This window comes from Salvelinus alpinus, chromosome 17 (assembly GCF_045679555.1).
Source record: "Salvelinus alpinus chromosome 17, SLU_Salpinus.1, whole genome shotgun sequence".
NCBI classification, from domain to species: Eukaryota; Metazoa; Chordata; class Actinopteri; order Salmoniformes; family Salmonidae; genus Salvelinus; species Salvelinus alpinus.
In genome coordinates this window covers 29,153,512-29,177,369 of record NC_092102.1, presented here as the reverse complement: position 1 = coordinate 29,177,369, position 23,858 = coordinate 29,153,512, and the positions used below count along the sequence as shown (strand labels likewise).

General features: G+C 51.1%; 1 protein-coding gene across 5 annotated transcripts in view; it reads left to right on the top strand.

The window, feature by feature from the left end:
• The window catches only part of LOC139542713 (microtubule cross-linking factor 2-like), a 77,999-nt gene that overhangs the window by 29,447 nt on the left and 24,694 nt on the right, over window positions 1-23,858 (top strand). For 4 of the 5 annotated variants that reach the window (XM_071348484.1, XM_071348482.1, XM_071348483.1 and 1 more), the window contains exons 4-5: window positions 18,964-19,026; window positions 22,123-23,469. In XM_071348484.1, the coding sequence (XP_071204585.1) occupies window positions 18,964-19,026; window positions 22,123-23,469 (1,410 nt within the window). The remainder of the gene's footprint in view (window positions 1-18,963; window positions 19,027-22,122; window positions 23,470-23,858) is intronic. The other variant, XM_071348481.1, reaches the window with a different exon arrangement.

The following is a 23,858-nucleotide window of genomic DNA, read 5'->3' as shown; positions in this document are numbered from 1 at the left end:
GTGGGGTCTTTTCTGTAACTTATCATTAACATTATATCTGCCAAGATAATCCATCCACCTGACAGGTGTGGCATATCAAGAAGCTGATTAAACAGCATGGTCATTACACAGGTGCACCTTGTGCTGGGTACAATAAAATGCCACTCTTAAATGTGCAGTTTTGGCACCCAACACAATGCTACAGATATCTACATTTTGAGGGAGCGAGCTATTGACATGTTGCCTGCAGGAATGTCCATCAGAGCGGTTGCCAGAGAATTGAATGTTCATTTCCCTACCATAAGCCGCCTCCAACCGGTCTTACAACCACGTGTAACCACACCAACCCAGGACCTCCACATCCGGCTTCTTCACCTGCGGAATCATCTGAGACTAACCACCCGGACAGCTCATGAGACTGAAAAGTATTTTTTTGTCTGTAATAAAGCCCTTTTGTGGGGAGAAACTCATTCTGATTGGCTAGGCCTGGCTCCCCAGTGGGTGGGCCTGGCTCCCAAGTAGATGGGCCTATGCCCTCCTAGGCCTACCCATGGCTGCGCAACTGCCCAGTCATGTGAAATCCATAGATTAGGGCATAATGAATGTATTTCAATTGACAGTGCAAACTTGCTCTTACCAGAATAGAAAGAGGAGTGGGAGGCCCCGGTGCACAACTGAGCAAGAGGACAAGTACATTAGAGTGTCTAGTTTGAGAAACAAGTCGTCAACTGGCAGCTTCATTAAATAGTACCCGCAAAACACCAGTCTCAACATCAACAGTGAAGAGGCGACTGGGATGTTGGCCTTCTAGGCAGACTTCCAAAGAAAAAGCTAATTAGCCTTTTAAAATGATAAACTTGGAACGTGCCATTTCCATTACTGCATAGTCGGAACTAGAAGCACAAGCATGTTGCTACACTCGCATTAACATGTCCTAACCATGTGTATGTGACCAATACATTTGATTTAATTTGAACACAGGAGTGATAGTTGCTGATAATGGGCCTCTGTACGCCTATGTAGATATTCCATAAAATAATCAGCCGTTTCCAGCTACAATAGTCATTTACAACATTAACAATGTCTACACTGTATTTCTGATCAATTTGATGTTATTTTAAAGGACACATAAACTTTTTAACGGTAGTGTAGAAACGTACCTTTTTCACATATGTTGACGTTGGGGTGGTGCTGGAGATGAATATGAAGTTGAAAATGGTGATGTCACAGATCCCTCTGGAACTGTCCTTACGCACACCTGGCCCCTATTCCCATTGATTAGTAATTGTATTTGTGGCCTTTGTTCACCATTGTCCTGTCGATTATTGTTCCAATGTCCGTTGGTCGTGTGAGTACCTGTGCTGTGTTTTGGCTTTCGTGCCACGTATATTGTGCAGATGATTACGGGTCTCGTCCCGTGTGATAATCATTGTGCGCTTGTGTATTTATTCAAGGCACTCCTCATTCTTTTGTTTGGGTTTCTACTGTGTTTTGTATATGTATTTGTTTGGTCTTCATCCCCGTGCCTTTACAAGGCACACTGTAATTTGGGAAATAAAAACCCCTATTACGCATTCCTGCGCCTGTCTCCCAACCATTTATGCCAGCGTGACCGGTGAAGTTTTCCTTCAACATATTATTTTACCCATTGGTCAAAATGTGTTTTCTATTGGACATCCTGTCTTCTCCTGGATCTGTCTTCTGAAGGGTGGCTGTGGCTGTTGGATGTATTTAGCACCCTGTCTGCGATACCAGCTGGATATTCATCTCATCCCTCTCTTTATCTCTCCATTGACCGGCACAAATCCCCTACCACCACCACAGCTCTGGATGGGCTGATGGCCTGTGAGGTTTCAGCCTCAGTGCTCCCACTTGGTCCTGCTTGGTTATGAGAGCACATAGAAGGCTGACTAGCTGTAACACAGGATGTGGTGTATATAAATGTATATACTCCTATCTGCTATCTGTGATTTGATAAGAGCAGCGTAGCGTTCAGTGCTTGTCTCTCTCGGGACTCACGGGAGCTTGTTAGTTGAGCTCCGGGGCATGGAGAGCTCTCCAAACTCATTTTGTGGCAGCAAGGAAAATAAATTGGCTGGCAGCCCCTCTGTGCTGAGGGTGTGAGGGGTTTAGTCAAAAGAGGATGATTGGTGTGAGTGTGTGTGTGTGTGCGCACGCATGTGTGTGTGTGTGTGTGTGTGTGTGTGTGAGGGAAGGAGGTGTGCGGATCTGTGTGCATGTGCCTGCGTGCATGCGCGTGTGCGTGTGTGTATGTGTGTATGTGTGTGCATGTGATGTTGAGTGCTGCAAGGGTGTCTTTATTTGTGAAGTGTGCACCTGCTCACTCAACACAAAAAGCCCCAAGATACAATCACACATCTCTTACAGTTTGAAACTGAATCCATTCCATTTGCTATTTGCATCTTTCTTCAGTCTGGATAGAAATGGGATGGATGGCCCTGTCGCCACTGTTGTTGTTGTGCCGGACTTAATAAAGATATGAGGTGAGCTATGGGAGGAATGCAGGGGACTGTCGCGCCTCTCTCCATCGGCTGAGCCTCTGTCTCCGTTAGCGACCAGCTGACTTACGGCTTAATGAGCGTCAGGTGCTCCAGATTCTCCTAACGAGAGGGGGAGAAAGAGGCACCTTCGCCTTGATTGAATTCCATTGAAGAGAGTGGAGAATGGAGTAGAGGAGAAGAAAGGAAAGGAAAGAGGAAGAGAGGAGAGAAAAGGAGAAGAGAAGAGAGGGAGACAGTATTTGTTATGCGGCAGTTGGGATATATACTTTATTGGTCTTGTCTCCTCCTGCCTCTAGTCCTCAGTAATTCTTAATAGAAAGTAAACGCAGACCGGCATTGGATGGAGAGCCCTGTTAAACACACATCACAAAGCAGGTGATGTGCTAGGTGGGGAGGAAAGAAGGAAGGGAGAGAGAGGGAGGGAGATGCTGCTGTTAACTGGGTCAAACTGATCTCCCAGTTCTGATTTGACTCTTAAGGCCTTATTTGATTATCTCTCAGAGAGCGAGAGAGAGAGACTCCACACCTCCCAGTATCCGTCTCTCTGAATAAAATGTATAATCTTCTCTTCTCTGAGTGGCCTAGGAATGGATGACATTTTCCTTTTTGACTTCTCTGCTGCCAGAATTATGTGTCATAACTGTGTAATGTCAGGCCTCGCAAACATATTTCTTGTTTTCTTGCTCTCCATGCATATTCACAAGGGTATCAGATTTCTGTTTCCCCATAGTTCCATCAGCAGGACAGAGTCTGTATTGTCTCAGTGGCGGCCACTTTGGTTAGCGTAATGATGTTGTGGTGGTTAAGAATGATTGGCCCACACCTATGTGTAATTAACCATGTGTTTACTGCAGCTGGGCCTGCTGTGTCTTTGTAGGAGGACATGCAGATGGCTTTGTTTTATATTATTTTGTTACTGTGTATATCTGTGTTTCTGTCAATGTCTCTCGCTCTTCTGCCAGAAATGTGCCCTGAGGGACATGATTGCGTTAATTATGTTTAATCAATTTCCTATTCAAATCTATTCAAACCTATTCAAATAATTTATTAGTCACATGCGCCGAACACAACAGGTGTAGGTAGACCTTACAGTGAAATGCTTACTTACGAGCTCATAACCAACAATGCCGCTTAAAAAAAAATACAGATAAGAATAAGAAATAAAAGTAACAAGTAATTAACAAGTAATTAAAGAGCAGCAGTAAAATAACAATATTGAGACTATATACAGGGGGGTACCGCTACAGGGTCAATGTGTGGGGGCACCGGTTAGTTGTGGTAATATGTATATGTTGGTAGAGTTATTAAAGTGACTATGCATAGATGATACCAACAGAAGTAGCAGCAGTGTAAAAGAGGGGGGGGGGGGGGGGGCAATGCAAGTAGTCTGGGTAGCCATTTGATTAGATGTCCAGGAGTCTTATGGCTTGGGGGTAGAAGCTGTTTAGAAGCCTCTTGGACCTGGACTTGGCGCTCCAGTACCGCTTGCCGTGCGGTAGCAGAGACAACAGCCACCCTATGACTAGGGTGGTTGGAGTCTTTGACAATTTTTAGGGCCTTCCTCTGACACCGCCTCTTATAGAGGTCCTGGATGGCAGGAAGCTTGGCCCCAGTGATGTACTGGGCCGTTCGCACTTCCCTCTGTAGTGCCTTGCGGTTGGAGGCCGAGCAGTTGCCATACCAGGCTTGCAACCTGTCAGGATGCTCTCGATGGTGCAGCTGTAGAACCTTTTGAGGATCTGAGGACCCATGCCAAATCTTTTCAGTCTCCTGAGGGGGAATAGGTTTTGTTGTGCCCTCTTCACGACTGTCTTGGTGTGCTTGAACCATGTTAGTTTGTTAGTGGACACCAAGGAACCTGAACCTCTCAACCTGCTCCACTGCAGCCCCGTCACTGAGAATGGGGGGCGTGCTCGGTCCTCTTTTTACTGTAGTCCACAATCATCTCCTTTGTCTTGATCACGTTGAGGGAGAGGTTGTTGTCCTGGCACCACACCATACTCCCTATAGGCTGTCTCGTCATTGTCGGTGATCAGGCCTACAACTGTTGTGTCATCTGCAAACTTAATGATGGTGTTGGAGTCGTGCCTGGCCGTACAGTCATAAGTGAACAGGGAGTACAGGAGGGGAATGAGCACGCACCCCTGAGGGGCCCCTGTGTTGAGGGTCAGCGTGGCGAATGTGTTTTTACCTACCCTTACCACCTGGGGCCGGCCCGTAAGGAAGTCCAGGATCCAGTTGCAGAGGGAGGTGTTTAGTCCCAGGATCCTTAGCTTATTGGTGAGCTTTTAGGGCACTATGGTGTTGAACGCTGAGCTGTAGTCAATGAATAGCATTCTCACATAGGTGTTCCTTTTGTCCAGGTGGGAAAGGGCAGTGGGGAGTGCAATAGAGATTGCATCATCTGTGGATCTGTTGGGGCAGTATGCAAATTGGAGTGGATCTAGGGTTTCTGGGTTAATGGTGTTGATGTGAGCCCAGCCTTTCAAATCACTTCATGGTTACAGACATGAGTGCTACGGGTCGGTAGTCATTTAGGCAGGTTACCTTAGTGTTTTTGGGCACAGGCACTATGGTGGTCTGCTTAAAACATGTTGATATTACAGACTCGGACAGGGAGAGGTTGAAAATGTCAGTGAAGACACTTGCCAGTTGGTCAGCGCATGCTCGCAGTACACGTCCTGGTAATCCGTCTGGCCCCGCGGCCTTGTGAATGTTGACCTGTTTAAAGGTCTTACTCACATCGGCTGCGGAGAGCGTGATCACACAGTCTTCTGGAACAGCTGGTGCTCTCATGCATGTTTCAGTGTTATTTGCCTTGAAACGAGCATAGAAGTAGTTTAGCTCGTCTGGTAGGCTTGTGTCACTGGGCAGCTCTCGGCTGTTCTTCCCTTTGTACTCTAATGGTTTGCAAGCCCTTCTTATAAGCTTCCGGATTAGAGTCCCGCTCCTTGAATGCGGCAGGTCTAGCCTTTAACTCATTGCGGATGTTGCCTGTAATCCATGGCTTCTGGTTGGGGTATGTACTTACGTTCCCACATTGATGTCCTGTCAGAAAGGGGAGATCGCCTGGGTTACACAAGTCATGTCTCCGGGAAGGTGTTTGATGAAAAGAGATTTCAGAGAGATTTGTGTGATGTTTAATTTCAGTAGACAAAATCCCTGACATTTGGGCCAGTGCTGGTAGTTAAGCGGCAGTGAGAGCAGTCTAGGCAGGACAAGTCCATTCTAGGGGTTCGTCCCAAATGGCACTACATTCCCTATATAGTGCACTACTTTTGGTCAGGGCCCATGGGGAATAGGGTGCCATTTGGGACTTAACCTAGAAGTGATGCTGGTTTCAGCACATTCAAGGGAGAGATGAAAGGGTGAACGTCAGGAGCTCAGCAGGTTTTATCCCAGTATTTGTGTGGCTGTTTAAACAATGACACTCATCTAAAGGGTGGTCGGAGGGAGGGATAACATCTTAATTTCATCCCTTTCTTTTATTTAAACTTTATTCCATGTGCATGGATTATAATGGGCTATTTTTCATAGCGTAATTGTTACTGTGACTCGGTCAAAACAAGAGAACAAAATACATCACCTCCACTGTCCAACGTCATTCTATCACGACCTGGAAATGACCTCTATTGCTGTCCTCTCCACTCTCCGAAGTCAACTCTGGAGTCGAATCGTAATCTAAAAGGATAGGGCCAGTCAATATGTTGTGTTCCCTCAAGCTCAGAAAGAACTCCCCCACTGAGGGCACGATTATAACACTGTTTCACAGCGCTAATTACAAATAAGTCCAGTCACTGCTCCTCTTCCCTCCGTCACCCCGGTCATCCCAATCACAGAGGCATATTCTGGGAGGTGTCACTGATGCTCTACGTGGGTGCTGTGGGGGGAGGGAGGGGGAGGGATATGGAGGGGCGATGGGGCTCTGTTGTCAAATATGGGGGACTATTTTTAGGGTTGTAACAGGGTCTGTGTGTGTTTGGGACACCCTCTGTTACATACCCTTGGACAGATGGTTGGGGAAGAGCTGTAGGGTTGTCTCAATGCTGGGGATTGTGTGTGTGTGTGTGTGTGTGTGTGTGTGTGTGTGTGTGTGTTTTCTCATTAACATATGGGCTCTCTCTGTGATGCCATGGTAACAGTTGCTATCAGCTCAGTTGTCCTCAAGTGAGGGAGAGGGAGAGAGAGGACAGGGAAGAGAAGGAGGGGGCGGGAGAGCTGCCTGCAGCAGGCTTTCAGGTTCTGGCCAATCAGCTTTGTGGTATTCAGACAATGGAAATGTAGAGTAAGAGGTGTTGAATAGATGAAGATTTGAGGCATGGGGAGCTGGGGTGGATGAAGGGGTGAGGCATGGGGAGCTGGGTGGATGAAGGGTTGAGGCATGGGGAGCTGGGGGATGGAGGCTTGAGGCACGGGAGCTGGGGGGATGAAGGGTTGAGGCACGGGAGCTGGGGGGATGAAGGGTTGAGTCATGGTGAGATGGGGTGGATGAAGGGTTGAGGCATGGGGAGCAGGGGTGGATGAAGAGTTGAGGCATGGGCAGCTTGGGGATAAAAGGGTTGAGGCATGGGGAGCTGGAGGGATGAAGGGTTGAGGCATGGGGAGCTGGGGGGATGAAGGGGTGAGGCATGGGGAGCTGGGATGGATGAAGGGTTGATGCATGGGGAGCTGGGGGATGAAGGGTTGAGGCATGGGGAGCTGGAGGGATGAAGGCTTGAGGCATGGGGAGCTGGGGGATGAAGGGTTGAGGCATGGGGGGCTGGGGAATGGAGGGTTGAGGCATGGGTAGCTGGGTAGATGAAGGTTTGAGGCATGGGGAGCTGGGTGGATGAAGACTTGAGGCAATGGGGAGCTGGGGGATGGAGGTTTTGAGGCATGGGGAGCTGGTGAATGAAGGGTTGAGTCACAGGGAGCTGGGGGGATGAAGAGTTGAGGCACAGGGAGCTGGGGGATGAAGGGTTGAGGCACGGGGAGCTGGAGGGATGAAGGGTTGAGGCATGGGGAGCTGGGGGATGGAGTTTGAGGCATGGGGAGCTGTGTGGATGAAGGGTTGAGGCATGGGGAGCTGGGGGGATGAAGGAATGAGGCATGGGGAGCTGGAGGAATGAATGGTTGAGGCATGGGTGGAGCGTTGAGGCATGGGGAGCTGTCGGACGAAGGGTTGAGGCATGGGGAGCTGGGGGATGGAGGATTGAGGCATAGGGAGCTGGGGTGGATGAAGGGGTGAGGAATGGGGTTGCTGGGAGATGGAGGTTTTGAGGAATGGGGAGCTGGGTGGATGAAGTATTGAGGCATGGGGAGCTGGGGGATGAAGGGTTGAGGCATGGGGAGCTGGAGTGGATGAAGGGTTGAGGCATGGGGAGCAGGGGTGGATGAAGGATTGAGGCATGGGGTGCTGGAGGGATGAAGGGTTGAGGCATGGGGAGCTGGGGGATGGAGGGTTGAGGCATGGGGAGCTGGGGAATGAAGGCTTGAGGCATGGGGAGCTGGGGGATGGAGGGTTGAGGCATGGGGACCTGGGTGGAGGAAGGTTTGAGGCATGGGGAGCTGGGTGGATGAAGAGTTGAGGCATGGGGAGCTGGGGGATGGAGGTTTTGAGGCATGGGGAGCTGGGTGGATGAAGGGTTGAGGCATGGGGAGCTGGGGCATGTACGGTTGAGGCATGGGGAGCTGGGGGGTTGAAGGGTTGAGGCACGGGAGCTGGGGGATGAAGGGTTGAGGCATGGGGAGCTGGGGTGGATGAAAGGTTCAGGCATGGGGAGCTGGGGTGGATGAAGGGTTGATGCATGGGGAGCTGGAGGGATGAATACTTGAGGCAATGGGGAGCTGGGTGGATGAAGGGTTGAGGCATGGGGAGCTGGGGCATGTACGGTTGAGGCATGGGGAGCTGGGGGGTTGAAGGTTTGAGGCACGGGAGCTGGGGGGATGAAGGGTTGAGTCATGGTGAGATGGGGTGGATGAAGGGTTGAGGCATGGGGAGCAGGGGTGGATGAAGAGTTGAGGCATGGGCAGCTTGGGGATAAAAGGGTTGAGGCATGGGGAGCTGGAGGGATGAAGGGTTGAGGCATGGGGAGCTGGGGGGATGAAGGGGTGAGGCATGGGGAGCTGGGATGGATGAAGGGTTGATGCATGGGGAGCTGGGGGATGAAGGGTTGAGGCATGGGGAGCTGGGGCATGTACGGTTGAGGCATGGGGAGCTGGGGGGTTGAAGGGTTGAGGCATGGGAGCTGGGGGATGAAGGGTTGAGGCATGGGGAGCTGGGGTGGATGAAAGGTTCAGGCATGGGGAGCTGGGGTGGATGAAGGGTTGATGCATGGGGAGCTGGAGGGATGAATACTTGAGGCAATGGGGAGCTGGGTGGATGAAGGGTTGAGGCATGGGGAGCTGGGGCATGTACGGTTGAGGCATGGGGAGCTGGGGGGTTGAAGGTTTGAGGCACGGGAGCTGGGGGGATGAAGGGTTGAGTCATGGTGAGATGGGGTGGATGAAGGGTTGAGGCATGGGGAGCAGGGGTGGATGAAGAGTTGAGGCATGGGCAGCTTGGGGATAAAAGGGTTGAGGCATGGGGAGCTGGAGGGATGAAGGGTTGAGGCATGGGGAGCTGGGGGGATGAAGGGGTGAGGCATGGGGAGCTGGGATGGATGAAGGGTTGATGCATGGGGAGCTGGGGGATGAAGGGTTGAGGCATGGGGAGCTGGAGGGATGAAGGCTTGAGGCATGGGGAGCTGGGGGATGAAGGGTTGAGGCATGGGTAGCTGGGTAGAGGAAGGTTTGAGGCATGGGGAGCTGGGTGGATGAAGACTTGAGGCAATGGGGAGCTGGGGGATGGAGGTTTTGAGGCATGGGGAGCTGGTGAATGAAGGGTTGAGTCACAGGGAGCTGGGGGGGATGAAGAGTTGAGGCATGGGGAGCTGGGGGATGAAGGATTGAGGCACGGGGAGCTGGAGGGATGAAGGGTTGAGGCATGGGGAGCTGGGGGATGAAGGGTTGAGGCATGGGGAGCTGGGGTGGATGAAGGGGTGAGGCATGGGGAGCTGGGTGGATGAAGGGGTGAGGAATGGGGAGCTGGGAGATGGAGGTTTTGAGGCATGGGGAGCTGGGTGGATGAAGTATTGAGGCATGGGGAGCTGGGCGATGAAGGGTTGAGGCATGGGGAGCTGGGGGGATGAAGGGTTGAGGCATGGGGTGCTGGGGGATGGAGTTTGAGGCATGGGGAGCTGTGTGGATGAAGGGTTGAGGCATGGGGAGCTGGAGGGATGAAGGAATGAGGCATGGGAGCTGGAGGAATGAATGGTTGAGGCATGGGTGGAGGGTTGAGGCATGGGGAGCTGGGTGGATGAAGGGGTGAGGAATGGGGAGCTGGGAGATGGAGGTTTTGAGGCATGGGGAGCTGGGTGGATGAAGTATTGAGGCATGGGGAGCTGGGCGATGTAGGGTTGAGGCATGGGGAGCTGGGGTGGATGAAGGGCTGAGGAATGGGGAGCTGGGAGATGGAGGTTTTGAGGCATGGGGAGCTGGGTGGATGAAGTATTGAGGCATGGGGAGCTGGGCGATGAAGGGTTGAGGCATGGGGAGCTGGGGGGATGAAGGGTTGAGGCATGGGGAGCTGGGGGATGAAGGGTTGAGGCTGGGGGATGGAGTTTGAGGCATGGGGAGCTGTGTGGATGAAGGGTTGAGGCATGGGGAGCTGGAGGGATGAAGGAATGAGGCATGGGGAGCTGGAGGAATGAATGGTTGAGGCATGGTTGGAGGGTTGAGGCATGGGGAGCTGTCGGACGAAGGGTTGAGGCATGGGGAGCTGGGGGATGGAGGTTTGAGGCATAGGGAGCTGGGGTGGATGAAGGGGTGAGGAATGGGGTTGCTGGGAGATGGAGGTTTTGAGGAATGGGGAGCTGGGTGGATGAAGTTTTGAGGCATGGGGAGCTGGGGGATGAAGGGTTGAGGCATGGGGAGCTGGAGTGGATGAAGGGTTGAGGCATGGGGAGCAGGGGTGGATGAAGGATTGAGGCATGGGGTGCTGGAGGGATGAAGGGTTGAGGCATGGGGAGCTGGGGGATGGAGGGTTGAGGCATGGGGAGCTGGGGAATGAAGGCTTGAGGCATGTGGAGCTGGGGGATGGAGGGTTGAGGCATGGGGAGCTGGGTGGAGGAAGGTTTGAGGCGTGGGGAGCTGGGTGGATGAAGAGTTGAGGCATGGGGAGCTGGGGGATGGAGGTTTTGAGGCATGGGGAGCTGGGTGGATTTGGGGTTGAGGCATGGGGAGCTGGGGTATGAAGGATTGAGGCACGAGGAGCTGGGGGGATGAAGGGTTGAGACACGGGGAGCTGGGGGATGATGGGTTGAGGCACGGGGAGCTGGGGGGGTGAAGGGTTGAGGCAGGGGAACTGGGGGATGAAGGGTTGAGGCATGGGGAGCTGGAGGGATGAAGGAATGAGGCATGGGGAGCTGGAGGAATGAAGGGTTGAGGCATGGGTGGAGGGTTGAGGCATGGGGAGCTGTGGGATGAAGGGTTGAGGCTGGGGGATGAAGGGGTGAGGCATGGGGAGCTGGGGGGATGAAGGGTTGAGACACGGGGAGCTGGGGGATGATGGGTTGAGGCACGGGGAGCTGGGGGGGTGAAGGGTTGAGGCAGGGGAACTGGGGGATGAAGGGTTGAGGCATGGGGAGCTGGAGGGATGAAGGAATGAGGCATGGGGAGCTGGAGGAATGAAGGGTTGAGGCATGGGTGGAGGGTTGAGGCATGGGGAGCTGTGGGATGAAGGGTTGAGGCTGGGGGATGAAGGGGTGAGGCATGGGGAGCTGGGGGAGGGAGGTTTGAGGCAGGGGGAGCTGGGGGATGGAGGGTTGAGGCATGGGGAGCTGGGGGGTGGAGGTTTGAGGCAGGGGGAGCTGGGGGGGATGAAGGGTTGAGGCATGGGGAGCTGGGTGGATGAAGGGGTGAGGAATGGGGAGCTGGGAGATGGAGGTTTTGAGGCATGGGGAGCTGGGTGGATGAAGTATTGAGGCATGGGGAGCTGGGCGATGAAGGGTTGAGGCATGGGGAGCTGGGGGGATGAAGGGTTGAGGCATGGGGTGCTGGGGGATGGAGTTTGAGGCATGGGGAGCTGTGTGGATGAAGGGTTGAGGCATGGGGAGCTGGAGGGATGAAGGAATGAGGCATGGGAGCTGGAGGAATGAATGGTTGAGGCATGGGTGGAGGGTTGAGGCATGGGGAGCTGGGTGGATGAAGGGGTGAGGAATGGGGAGCTGGGAGATGGAGGTTTTGAGGCATGGGGAGCTGGGTGGATGAAGTATTGAGGCATGGGGAGCTGGGCGATGTAGGGTTGAGGCATGGGGAGCTGGGGTGGATGAAGGGCTGAGGAATGGGGAGCTGGGAGATGGAGGTTTTGAGGCATGGGGAGCTGGGTGGATGAAGTATTGAGGCATGGGGAGCTGGGCGATGAAGGGTTGAGGCATGGGGAGCTGGGGGGATGAAGGGTTGAGGCATGGGGAGCTGGGGGATGAAGGGTTGAGGCTGGGGGATGGAGTTTGAGGCATGGGGAGCTGTGTGGATGAAGGGTTGAGGCATGGGGAGCTGGAGGGATGAAGGAATGAGGCATGGGGAGCTGGAGGAATGAATGGTTGAGGCATGGTTGGAGGGTTGAGGCATGGGGAGCTGTCGGACGAAGGGTTGAGGCATGGGGAGCTGGGGGATGGAGGTTTGAGGCATAGGGAGCTGGGGTGGATGAAGGGGTGAGGAATGGGGTTGCTGGGAGATGGAGGTTTTGAGGAATGGGGAGCTGGGTGGATGAAGTTTTGAGGCATGGGGAGCTGGGGGATGAAGGGTTGAGGCATGGGGAGCTGGAGTGGATGAAGGGTTGAGGCATGGGGAGCAGGGGTGGATGAAGGATTGAGGCATGGGGTGCTGGAGGGATGAAGGGTTGAGGCATGGGGAGCTGGGGGATGGAGGGTTGAGGCATGGGGAGCTGGGGAATGAAGGCTTGAGGCATGTGGAGCTGGGGGATGGAGGGTTGAGGCATGGGGAGCTGGGTGGAGGAAGGTTTGAGGCGTGGGGAGCTGGGTGGATGAAGAGTTGAGGCATGGGGAGCTGGGGGATGGAGGTTTTGAGGCATGGGGAGCTGGGTGGATTTGGGGTTGAGGCATGGGGAGCTGGGGTATGAAGGATTGAGGCACGAGGAGCTGGGGGGATGAAGGGTTGAGACACGGGGAGCTGGGGGATGATGGGTTGAGGCACGGGGAGCTGGGGGGGTGAAGGGTTGAGGCAGGGGAACTGGGGGATGAAGGGTTGAGGCATGGGGAGCTGGAGGGATGAAGGAATGAGGCATGGGGAGCTGGAGGAATGAAGGGTTGAGGCATGGGTGGAGGGTTGAGGCATGGGGAGCTGGGTGGATGAAGGGGTGAGGAATGGGGAGCTGGGAGATGGAGGTTTTGAGGCATGGGGAGCTGGGTGGATGAAGTATTGAGGCATGGGGAGCTGGGCGATGTAGGGTTGAGGCATGGGGAGCTGGGGTGGATGAAGGGCTGAGGAATGGGGAGCTGGGAGATGGAGGTTTTGAGGCATGGGGAGCTGGGTGGATGAAGTATTGAGGCATGGGGAGCTGGGCGATGAAGGGTTGAGGCATGGGGAGCTGGGGGGATGAAGGGTTGAGGAATGGGGAGCTGGGGGATGAAGGGTTGAGGCTGGGGGATGGAGTTTGAGGCATGGGGAGCTGTGTGGATGAAGGGTTGAGGCATGGGGAGCTGGAGGGATGAAGGAATGAGGCATGGGGAGCTGGAGGAATGAATGGTTGAGGCATGGTTGGAGGGTTGAGGCATGGGGAGCTGTCGGACGAAGGGTTGAGGCATGGGGAGCTGGGGGATGGAGGTTTGAGGCATAGGGAGCTGGGGTGGATGAAGGGGTGAGGAATGGGGTTGCTGGGAGATGGAGGTTTTGAGGAATGGGGAGCTGGGTGGATGAAGTTTTGAGGCATGGGGAGCTGGGGGATGAAGGGTTGAGGCATGGGGACCTGGAGTGGATGAAGGGTTGAGGCATGGGGAGCAGGGGTGGATGAAGGATTGAGGCATGGGGTGCTGGAGGGATGAAGGGTTGAGGCATGGGGAGCTGGGGGATGGAGGGTTGAGGCATGGGGAGCTGGGGAATGAAGGCTTGAGGCATGTGGAGCTGGGGGATGGAGGGTTGAGGCATGGGGAGCTGGGTGGAGGAAGGTTTGAGGCATGGGGAGCTGGGGAATGAAGGCTTGAGGCATGTGGAGCTGGGGGATGGAGGGTTGAGGCATGGGGAGCTGGGTGGAGGAAGGTTTGAGGCGTGGGGAGCTGGGTGGATGAAGAGTTGAGGCATGGGGAGCTGGGGGATGGAGGTTTTGAGGCATGGGGAGCTGGGTGGATTTGGGGTTGAGGCATGGGGAGCTGGGGTATGAAGGATTGAGGCACGAGGAGCTGGGGGGATGAAGGGTTGAGACACGGGGAGCTGGGGGATGATGGGTTGAGGCACGGGGAGCTGGGGGGGTGAAGGGTTGAGGCAGGGGAACTGGGGGATGAAGGGTTGAGGCATGGGGAGCTGGAGGGATGAAGGAATGAAGCATGGGGAGCTGGAGGAATGAAGGGTTGAGGCATGGGTGGAGGGTTGAGGCATGGGGAGCTGGGGGGTGGAGGTTTGAGGCAGGGGGAGCTGGGGGAGCTGGGGGGGATGAAGGGTTGAGGCATGGGGAGCTGGGGGATGAAGGATTGAGGCATGAAGGGTTGAGGCTCGGGGAGCTGGGGGATGAAGGGTTGAGGCATGGGGAGCTGGGGGATGGAGGTTTGAGGCACGGGGAGCTGGGGGATGAAGTGAAGGTCAGGTGAAAGACTGCTTCAAATCCTTTGGCTTTTCTGGATATTCAGAATAGATTTTTCTCAATCTGTGTAAAAGTATATAGTGTATCTCTCAGGCCTATGTGTATTCCTGTTCTTTATGTTTTGGTTAATACAACATTGGGAAAAAAATGATGTGCACCAACATGTGTTCATGTTAACATCTCTGAGTAATCCGTATGCAAATCATCACATTTCCAATTGTATGTATAGATGCGTCAGGAACTGAAAGAGAGGGCAAGAGGGGTTTGTTTTTGCGTTTGTCGTTATTTCCGTTGGTTTTTGAAGAGCGAAGCTGTCTCGTGTCAAGATGGATTTCAGGGGTCTTCATTTCCTGTCCTCCATGTTTTTTCCACCCCTTCCTTTCCTCTCGTAAATACCAGACTGATTCACATCCTTTGCGAGGCTACCTCTATTCCACCCTCCCCCTTTCACCAATTTGTTTCGTTGGCCACCACTGATGATGGTCTGCGGCAGTGGGATAATGGATGACACATCCATCCCTCCAATCTCTGTAACGAAGGCTCGCTGTAGTTTAGGAAATTAAATATGTATCCGTATGTCTCCCCCCCCCTTCCATTTCTCACTCTTACTCTCCATTCCTATGCAGATTGGCTTAATCTCCCCCACTCTCTCTCTTTCTCTCTCTTTCTCTTTCTTAGAGTCAAGGGTTACATTTCATCCCTGGGACTGGGTGAATGCAGGGTTGGGGTTTGGGACCATTGTGAGTCCAGTACAGGGACAATAGGAGCCTGAAGAGAGGAGAGGAGGGACTGAGACAGAGAGGGGACTGGTGGCTAGTGTTCATGATGTCTGTTCCCCTGGATTGTGCTGTGCTGATATGCTTTAGAGGACGTCTAGAGACCCCTCCCCCCTCTCTCTCAACTTATTGTTGCCCTTCACTCACCACACGCAGACTGACACACCAACAGACAGAAACACACACACACATTTCAAACATTACTCTATGTCTGCTCTGCTTGAAATTGATGAAACATGGTTAGACCAGTGGACACACAGGGTCAGACCAATCAACAGCCTTCTTTCTGACAGCCTTCACACGATGGCTGAAAGTGAGCAGCATCATATCACACCTGCAGCTCTGCATACAGCAGTCTGGAGAGTGTCATGCAAATACACTATTCTACTCACTTCTCCTTCTGCAATGCAGATAGAATGCAGATTGAATTTAGAATGCAGATTGAATTTAGAACTGGCCTCGTCTGCTACTGCAATAACACCATTCTTACAACAAGAATGTCATCGACTGGTTTTTAATAACCCTACTGATTGGATATTCATATTTCTAATTTCATTACACTTTTATTACTTTGTCTGTTTCATGCTTCTGTTTTATTGAATTTGATTGAAATATGATAAAGCCATATTTTGTGATGGCTGTGTTGTAGTTCCCCTGTGTGATGGTGCTTCGGGCTGGCGGAGCGATCCATTGTTTTAGTGCCTGATGGATTCATCAGTGGACGTGTTTGACTATTTTTCCTGTGGTCACGTCAGGGTCATGACCCCTCATCTACCTTGGCATGCCAAGGTCTCCGGTACACTATTACTCTCCTTTCTAAACTAGTCAGCATAACGCTATCCTCCACTCTTTCTCTCACTCTCTCCCACTCCTCCTTACCTCCCTTCCATTTCTCCACTCCCCTCTCTCCCTAGGTTTTTCTCCCTCCTTTCTTACTCCCTCGTCTCACACCCTGTAACGGTTTAGATACGGCAGACACAGAAACAAAGGAAGGAGAAATTGGAATACTGTGCTGCTGTGTCTTGTCATTTAGTTGAGTCGATGGTGAAGGTCGCTGGTTCCAATCCCTGAGCCAACTAGGTGAAAAATCAGTTGATGTGCCTTTGAGCAAGGAACTTAACACTAATTGCTCCTGTAAGTCGCTCTAGATAAGAGCGCCTGCTAAATGACTAAAATGTGAAAATATATATTTTTTTCTTTAAGCCCATAACCATGTGTGTGAGGTGTATATACTTTTGTTTCAAAGTAGATTTGTTTAAGACTACCAATAAACACTCTGTGTGACCCTGATTTAGCCCTCTGCAGTAAAGGGTTAACCGCTCCCCACACACAGATCCGTAACAAACCCATGAGATATCCAGCAAACCCACATGAATGTTGAGATGATGTCCATTCCTATCCTAACATTCATTGTTGAGCCCATTACACAAGTGTATCTTTCCCAGCTGTGGACTGTGAGGTTGTGTAAGAAAGGATGCCGGCATGGTTCCTCATCCATGACAAAGTCATGTCAACGTCTCAGTTATTTCCTGTGCACCAGGCATTATTTCCTAAGACCAGTCAGGTCGAGGCAAGATGACTTATGGCTGAGTTACACTATAGGGCCAAACCAAGCCAAGCCAAGCCAAACCTAGCAGAACTGTTGTAGGCATAAGTGTGTCGGGCATGATGGCCAGGTCCACACATCTCTACCTCCCTCTCCCAGGAGAGAGACATCCAGCCAGGGATTATTTGACCTACCTACCCCCTCCAGGCCTCAGGTTACCCCCTCCAGGCCTCAGGTTACCCCCTCCAGGCCTCAGGTTAACCAGCCCACATATCTAGAGTTACAACCTGTTGACATACACCCACAGGACCATGGCATCAGATAGCACAGGCACATGCTTTTCAATGCTTCTTTTGCTGACGATAGGGTGTGTGCATGCATACATCTCTGTGTGTGTGTGTGTGTCTTTAACTGTACACTGTGTATGTGTGTGTAAAGGCATGAGACAGGCAGGCCTGGAGTGGCACCATTTTACATACAGAAACCTAATTTCAAAGCTCATCTCCCTAACGTTGTCCCGGTATTCTCTCAGTGTTTTAGAGCCGGCCGATTACATCAACTTGGCAGAGTGGGTGGAATTTTATCTGGTTCTTTTCGGGACGTGAGATCGCAGAGCAGGGCAGTGTCCCAAATGCCACCCTGTCCCCTATAAATTGCACTACTTTTAACCAGGGCCCATAGGGCACAACATGGGGAATTGGGTGCCATTTGGGATGCACCGGGAGAGCTTTAGTGTGAGGGGAGGAGGGAAGGATGAGGGGGAAGTGTGAAAGTTATTGATATTTGATACAGATAACAAAATAGGTTTAGGGGACAGAAGAAAAATCTATGAGATGTATCATAAAGGGGATTTATAGATGATGAATAGGTATTGTGGTTTAGCTCTGTGTTAGAATAGTGTTGACTTGCCTGTCGCAGTGACACCTCTACATCCCTGTCACTTGTCATAGCGAGACTGTTACAGCTGGCCTGACGAAACCAATGGTCGAAACAAAACGGAAAAGTGTCCCAAAGTTGGTCGATATGTGTCCAGATCAATAGTTCCATTATCTCTCCGTGCCATTGATTCCACAGTGGAATAGCACCATTAATAGGTTCTCAGCTAAACTGCGTGACATTGTCAGCAAACACAAAATGGGGGCTGAGATTGGATTGGATGCTGCTCTTTATGTAGTACCAGCACCACTTTAAATCCAGTCTAGTTACCCTGCTTTCTCTCCAGCTGGCTTTTTCCACTAGGGGAATTGGTCTTGGATGGAGTGTGTGTGTGTGTGTGTGTGTGTGTGTGTGTGTGTGTGTGTGTGTGTGTGTGTGTGTGTGTGTGTGTGTGTGTGTGTGTGTGTGTGTGTGTGTGTGGGGGGGGGGGGGTCCACTGTTTTAAAGGCTATATACTGTCCTGTGGTAGCAGGGTCTTGTTTGTTTTCAGCTTGATTGAATAAGACACAGCAGAGTGGACTGGATATCCCTGCTTTTTTCACCAGTCAGCTCAATGCGGAGAAAGTAGCCAGTTTCCATGGAAACGCCTTAGCGAGATAAGCTTGAGATAAGCTTGTTCTGCAGCTCGTCTGTCTGCTTGAGTCTTGCGTCTTGTGTGTGTGATCTCTCAGGACTCTGGTAGGATTGAGGATCTATTAGGATCTAACTCAGTGTACTGAAGCCCAGGTGACCAGGGGGAGGGGCTAGCTGTCATTAGCAACGGTGCTCATGTTCTCTTTATTGTCTCGTCTCAGTTTACACACATTTCTTTCTCTCTATCCTTCCCTCTCTCGCGTTCTCTCTCCCCTCTATCCCTCCCTCTCTCCCTCTCTTTCTCTTCAACTCTTTCATCTTTCTCTCTCCTCTCTCTCGTTCTCTCTCTATCCTTTCCCTTTTCTCTCACACTCCTCTCTCTCTCCCTATCCTCATTCCCTCTCCCTCATCTCCCTCTCTTTCTTTTTTCTCTCCCTCTCCCCCTCTTTATCTTATACTCTCTGTTTACATAGTAGCAATGCAGTCAACTGTAGCTCCACACCCCTATTGGTGTCACGGTGGGGATAAACATCTCCATGGTGATGATAAACTGGGTGAAAGGGCATGCCTGGGGGGGGGGGGGGGGTTATAGACTCAAGGTGGTATTATTATGTTGTATAACACCTTAGCCAATGTGCTGGTGCTAGCTCTTTGGGGGTCTAGGGCCTAACATTAGGTCGGGTTACTGTAAAAGCACTTTGTGACAAACGTTGTTATTGAAAGGGCTATGGAAATATAATTTCATTGATTGATTGATACTAATTATTGTCAATTGTATGTGTTTCTCTCTATTTCCAGAACTCTCTGAAGAAGAGAGGCGCTCGGCCAAACAACAAGCCAGAGAAGAAGCCATCTGTCCAGGTAACTTAGACCAACAGAGACCTTCAACTTTGTTCTACATTGAACAGCCAAAGGGAAAATCTCATATAGATTTGCAAACGAATCAACCAAAGAAACAGACTGCAGCTGCAGCATTTTGTCTCCAGACACTCACCTCTGATTCTTACCTCAGCTATTGAACCCAAAGTCAGTACTAAAGTATTACAGTTACACTGATTGTTCTTGCTTTCACAATTTAGTCCATAGTGGGAGTTGGGGAGGCAGTTGATGGGGGAGATGATTCACAGATAGCACAACATACAGTATTACTAGGTTGACATAACCAGCTCAGACTGTGCACATTCCTCTCTCTCTCTCTCAATTCAAAGGGAAACATATGTTTACATTGCCAAAGCAAGTGAAATAGACCATAAACAAATGGGAAATAAACAAGGGAAATAAACAATCAAAAATGAACATGAAACATTACACACAAACGTTTTAAAAGAAGTATGAAAGGGAAAATACAGTGTATTCTGAATGTATTCAGACCCCTTCCATTTTCACAAATGTTGTTACGTTACAGCCGTATTGTAAAAAATATATTTTTTAAATCATCAATCTACACACAATACCCCATAATGACAAAGCATTTTTTTTGGTAAATGTATAAAAAAATATTATTTACATAACTATTCAGACCCTTTGCTATGAGACTCGAAATTGAGCTCCGGTGCATCCTGTTTTCATTGATCATCCTTGAGATGTTTCTACAACTTGATTGGAGTCCACCTGTAGTAAATTCAATTGATTGGGCATGATTTAGAAAGGCACACACCTGTCTATATAAGGTCCCACAGTTGACAGTGCATCTCAGAGCAAAAACAAAGCCATGAGGTCAACAGAATTGTCCGTAGCGATCTGAGACAGGATGTGTCGAGGCACAGATCTGTGGAAGGGTACCAAAAAAAATTCTGCAGCATTGAAGGTCCCCAAGGACAAAGTGGCTGCCATCATTCTTAAATTAAATAAATTTGGAACCACCAAGACTCTTAGAGCTGGCAGCCCAACCAAACTGAGCAATCGGGGGAAAAGGATCTTGGTCAGGGAGGTGACCATGAACCCGATGGTCACTCTGACAGAGCTCCAGAGTTCCTCCTTGATGAAAACCTGCTCCAGTGCTCAGGACCTCAGACTGGGCAAAGGTTCACCTTCCAACAGGACATTGACCCTAAGCACACAGCCAAGACAACGCAGGAGTGGCTTCGGGACACGTCTCTGAATGTCCTTGAGTGGCCCAACCAGAGCCCGAACTTGAACCCAATCGAACATCTCTGGAGAGACCTGAAAATAGCTGTACAGCAACGCTCCCCATTCAACCTGACAGAGCTTGAGAGGATCTGCGGAGAATGGGAGAAACTCACCAAGTACAGGTGTGCCAAGCTTGTAGCATCATACCCAAGGAGACTCGAGGCTGTAATCGCTGCCAAAGGTGCCTCAACGATGTACTGAGTAAAGGGTCTGAATACTTATGTAAATGTGTTATTTTAATTTTTTGTTTTTCATAAATTAGCAAACATTTCTAAAAATGTGTTTTTGCTTTGTCATTAAGGGGTATTGTGTGTAGATTGATGAGGAACAGAAACAATTTAATCAATTTTAGAATAAGGCTGTAACCTAACAAAATGTGGAAAAAGTCAAGGGGTCTGAATACTTTCCGAAGGCACCTTAGGATATTTTTCTCTATTGAGATTATTTCCTTATTTATTTCTAACCAAATCTAAAATGTTCCTGTTTTGATTAATTTGATAGAGTGGGTTAGGTGTTCTCTATACCAAATTAGCTTACACCCTGAGTCTTTTTTCTTGTTTCACACCTGGTAGTTTGGTGGATGGGTGTGATAACGTGCGTCTCGGTGGGAGGTGTACGAGTCAGGCGCAGGAGAGCAGGGATGTCTGAGAAGCGTGTTTAATCATATAGTCCACCAATACAAAAATGGCACAGACGAAAATCCAAAAACTACGCTCACGATACTCAGCAACTCGTGCAAACGCACGGAGGAACAAACACAGTTCCGACACTTTACATACACGTGCGTAAATCGTGAACTCAACAATCAAATACAATCGAGCGCAATACACACAAGTCTAATCCCGCACGAACTAAGGCAGGCAACAGGTACCCTATAAACACACAGAAATAAACCCAATTGAAACCAGGTGTGAAAAGAATCACAGACAAAACAAACAGAAAAGGAAAAAGGGATCGGTGGCGGCTAGTAAACCGGCGACGCCAACCGCCGAGCGCCGCCCGAACAGGGAGAGGAGTTACCTTCGGTAGAAGTCGTGACAATGGGACTAACAACTCTGTAACTTAGAGGGCAACCAGCGGGTCCATCTCCTCTATACCATGTTTCTTGTAGGATGCTAATTTATTTGATGAAGTCTGGGTTCCTGCTCTTTAATCCAAAGGCAGACCTGTATTCCAGGATGAGATAGTAAAAAATGTGTGTTCCACAGTGTCCAGTGTTCGCTCTGTCTCTCCCTCTCTCTTCCTCCATTTCTGTGGGGATGAGGTTAATGCTTAATATCATATTATTGGAGTGCCACTGTGACATACCGTAAATGGTGTAAACCCTCTCCAGAATGTGTTTGATGTTCTGGGAAATAGCCCCATCACCAATAAAGTACACAACACGTTATTTAATGGGTCTTCACCATTTTGAGTCAGTTGGTTAAATAATAGCAGGTGTTTAATATTCAAAATGGCTTATGTCTTTTATAAATACACCAATGTACCTCAATGCCCCCAGCTAGCACACATTACACTGTAATATAGTATGATGCATGACTCCACAGTGTTGCATCAACCTATCCCACTTTGCCCCCAAAAAATCCATAGCTTTGCATTGGTCTAAATATTTGAAGGGGTTAATATGAGGATGTCAGATGAGTTCAAGCCAGAAAGAAACTCCCAAACAATTTTTTTTTTTTTTCATTTGTCATTTTGGCCTCACAATCTTTCTCTTGGTCTCTCTCTCTGTGGTATGTGAAAGGATTTATTGTCATTGTGTGTGTGAGTGAGTCAGTGTGTTGTCAGTGTTCCTAACAGCCTGTCTCTGTGCCTCTCTGGGGCCAGCAGGAGGACAACTCTGACCTCAAGTGCCAGCTCCATTTTGCCAAGGAGGAGTCCGTGCTCATGTGCAAGAAGCTGACCAAGATGGCCAAGGACAGCGAGGCCATGCGGGAGGAGCTGGCCAAGTACCGCTCGGTCTACGGCGATGTGGACGCCTCACTCACCGTGGACGAGGTCAACGACTCACCCCACACCCGCGAGGCCGAGGTTAGAGTTCACCTGAAGCTGGTGGAGGAGGAAGCCAACCTGCTGAGCCGGCGCATTGTGGAACTGGAGGTGGAGAACCGTGGCCTACGGGCCGAGATGGACGACATGAAGGGCCAGGAGCTGCCTCCAGGGCTGGGGGTGGGAGGCATGGGAGGCCCTGGAGGAGGAAGTCTGGATAACGTGATGGAGCTCCAGAGGCACCTGCAGTTTGTGGAGGAGGAAGCGGAGCTGCTACGGCGCTCGCTGCTGGAGATGGAGGAGCAGAACAAGCTGCTGATGAATGAGATCAATCGCTACAAGTCGGAGCTGCCGCTGACGTTGGACCCAAACCAGGATGACTCCTCGTCCATCTCTCTCCTGGAGGACGGTCATGGTGGGGGAGCTCTCATCACCACCGAGGCCCCCCATGAGGAGCTGCTGCAGGCCGCCAGGCTCCAGATCGGGGAGCTGAGCGGTAAAGTGAAGAAGCTCCAGTACGAGAACCGTGTGTTGCTGTCCAACCTGCAGCGCTGCGACCTGGCCTCCTACCACAGCTCTTCTAGGCCCGCCCTAGAGACCGACGCTGAGGCAGGGGACTCGGCCGAGTGCCTCCCCAGCCAAGCGTGCCGGGAAGGCCCCATTGGAGGGGAGAACAAGCCCCTGGAGGAGAAGGAGAAGAAGACGTCCACGGGGGTTCCCATTCACCTGCACGGTAACGTTCCCCTGGGGCTGAAGGACCATGAGGCCCTGCTGGCCATGAGGGACCAGGCCCGCCTCATCTCTACAGCCATCCAGCTGCTGACCGCTTCCGATTCCAACTGCCCCTCCCTCTCCCTCTACCGCAAGATCTCCTCCAACTCCTCCGGGGAGACTGCAGAGCACTGTGTCCCAGAGAAGAGCCAGCAGTCCCAACCCTCGGAGCTCCAGGACCTGCCCCTGGTGGAGGCTCTGACGGGCAGGCTGCGAGCGCTGCACACCCAGCTCCAGGCCTTCGTGAAGCGAGTGGAGAGCCTTGGCAGCGCCCCTCCTGGGAAGGAGCAGGTGGAGGGGGCATCCCCCCTGCCTCTACTGTCCGAAGCTGGAGACTCCGTGGTGGATGCGCCCTCTGCATCACACCCCTGCCCTCCAGACGACCAGGCGGGTGAGATCACTGCAGGGCAGAAGGTAAGAATGAACACCCTCCTCCTCTTCCCACCACTCATTTATTATTGATTATGTTTCTTTCCTTTTCTTTCATATGCTCCTTTTTTGTAGCAAGGCTATTATTTCTGTTCCGTTTGCTCCCACCCCTTCCCAGCTCACACTATGGTTTCTCCCTGGCACAGAATGCTGCCGGCACACATGACATGACACGCATGCTGCTTTGGTGCCTTATAACATGTTATAGATGCTACATAGAGCTCAGGGCTCAAATGGAGCCACCACTGTGCTGCATGACAACTAGAATGATAAAGAAATCATAGAAACCATAAGCCACCATCTATTTACACACATCAAAATACAATTTGCATATCCAAGTAAATGCACTCTAGTAAAGTTGGTTCTATGCTTAG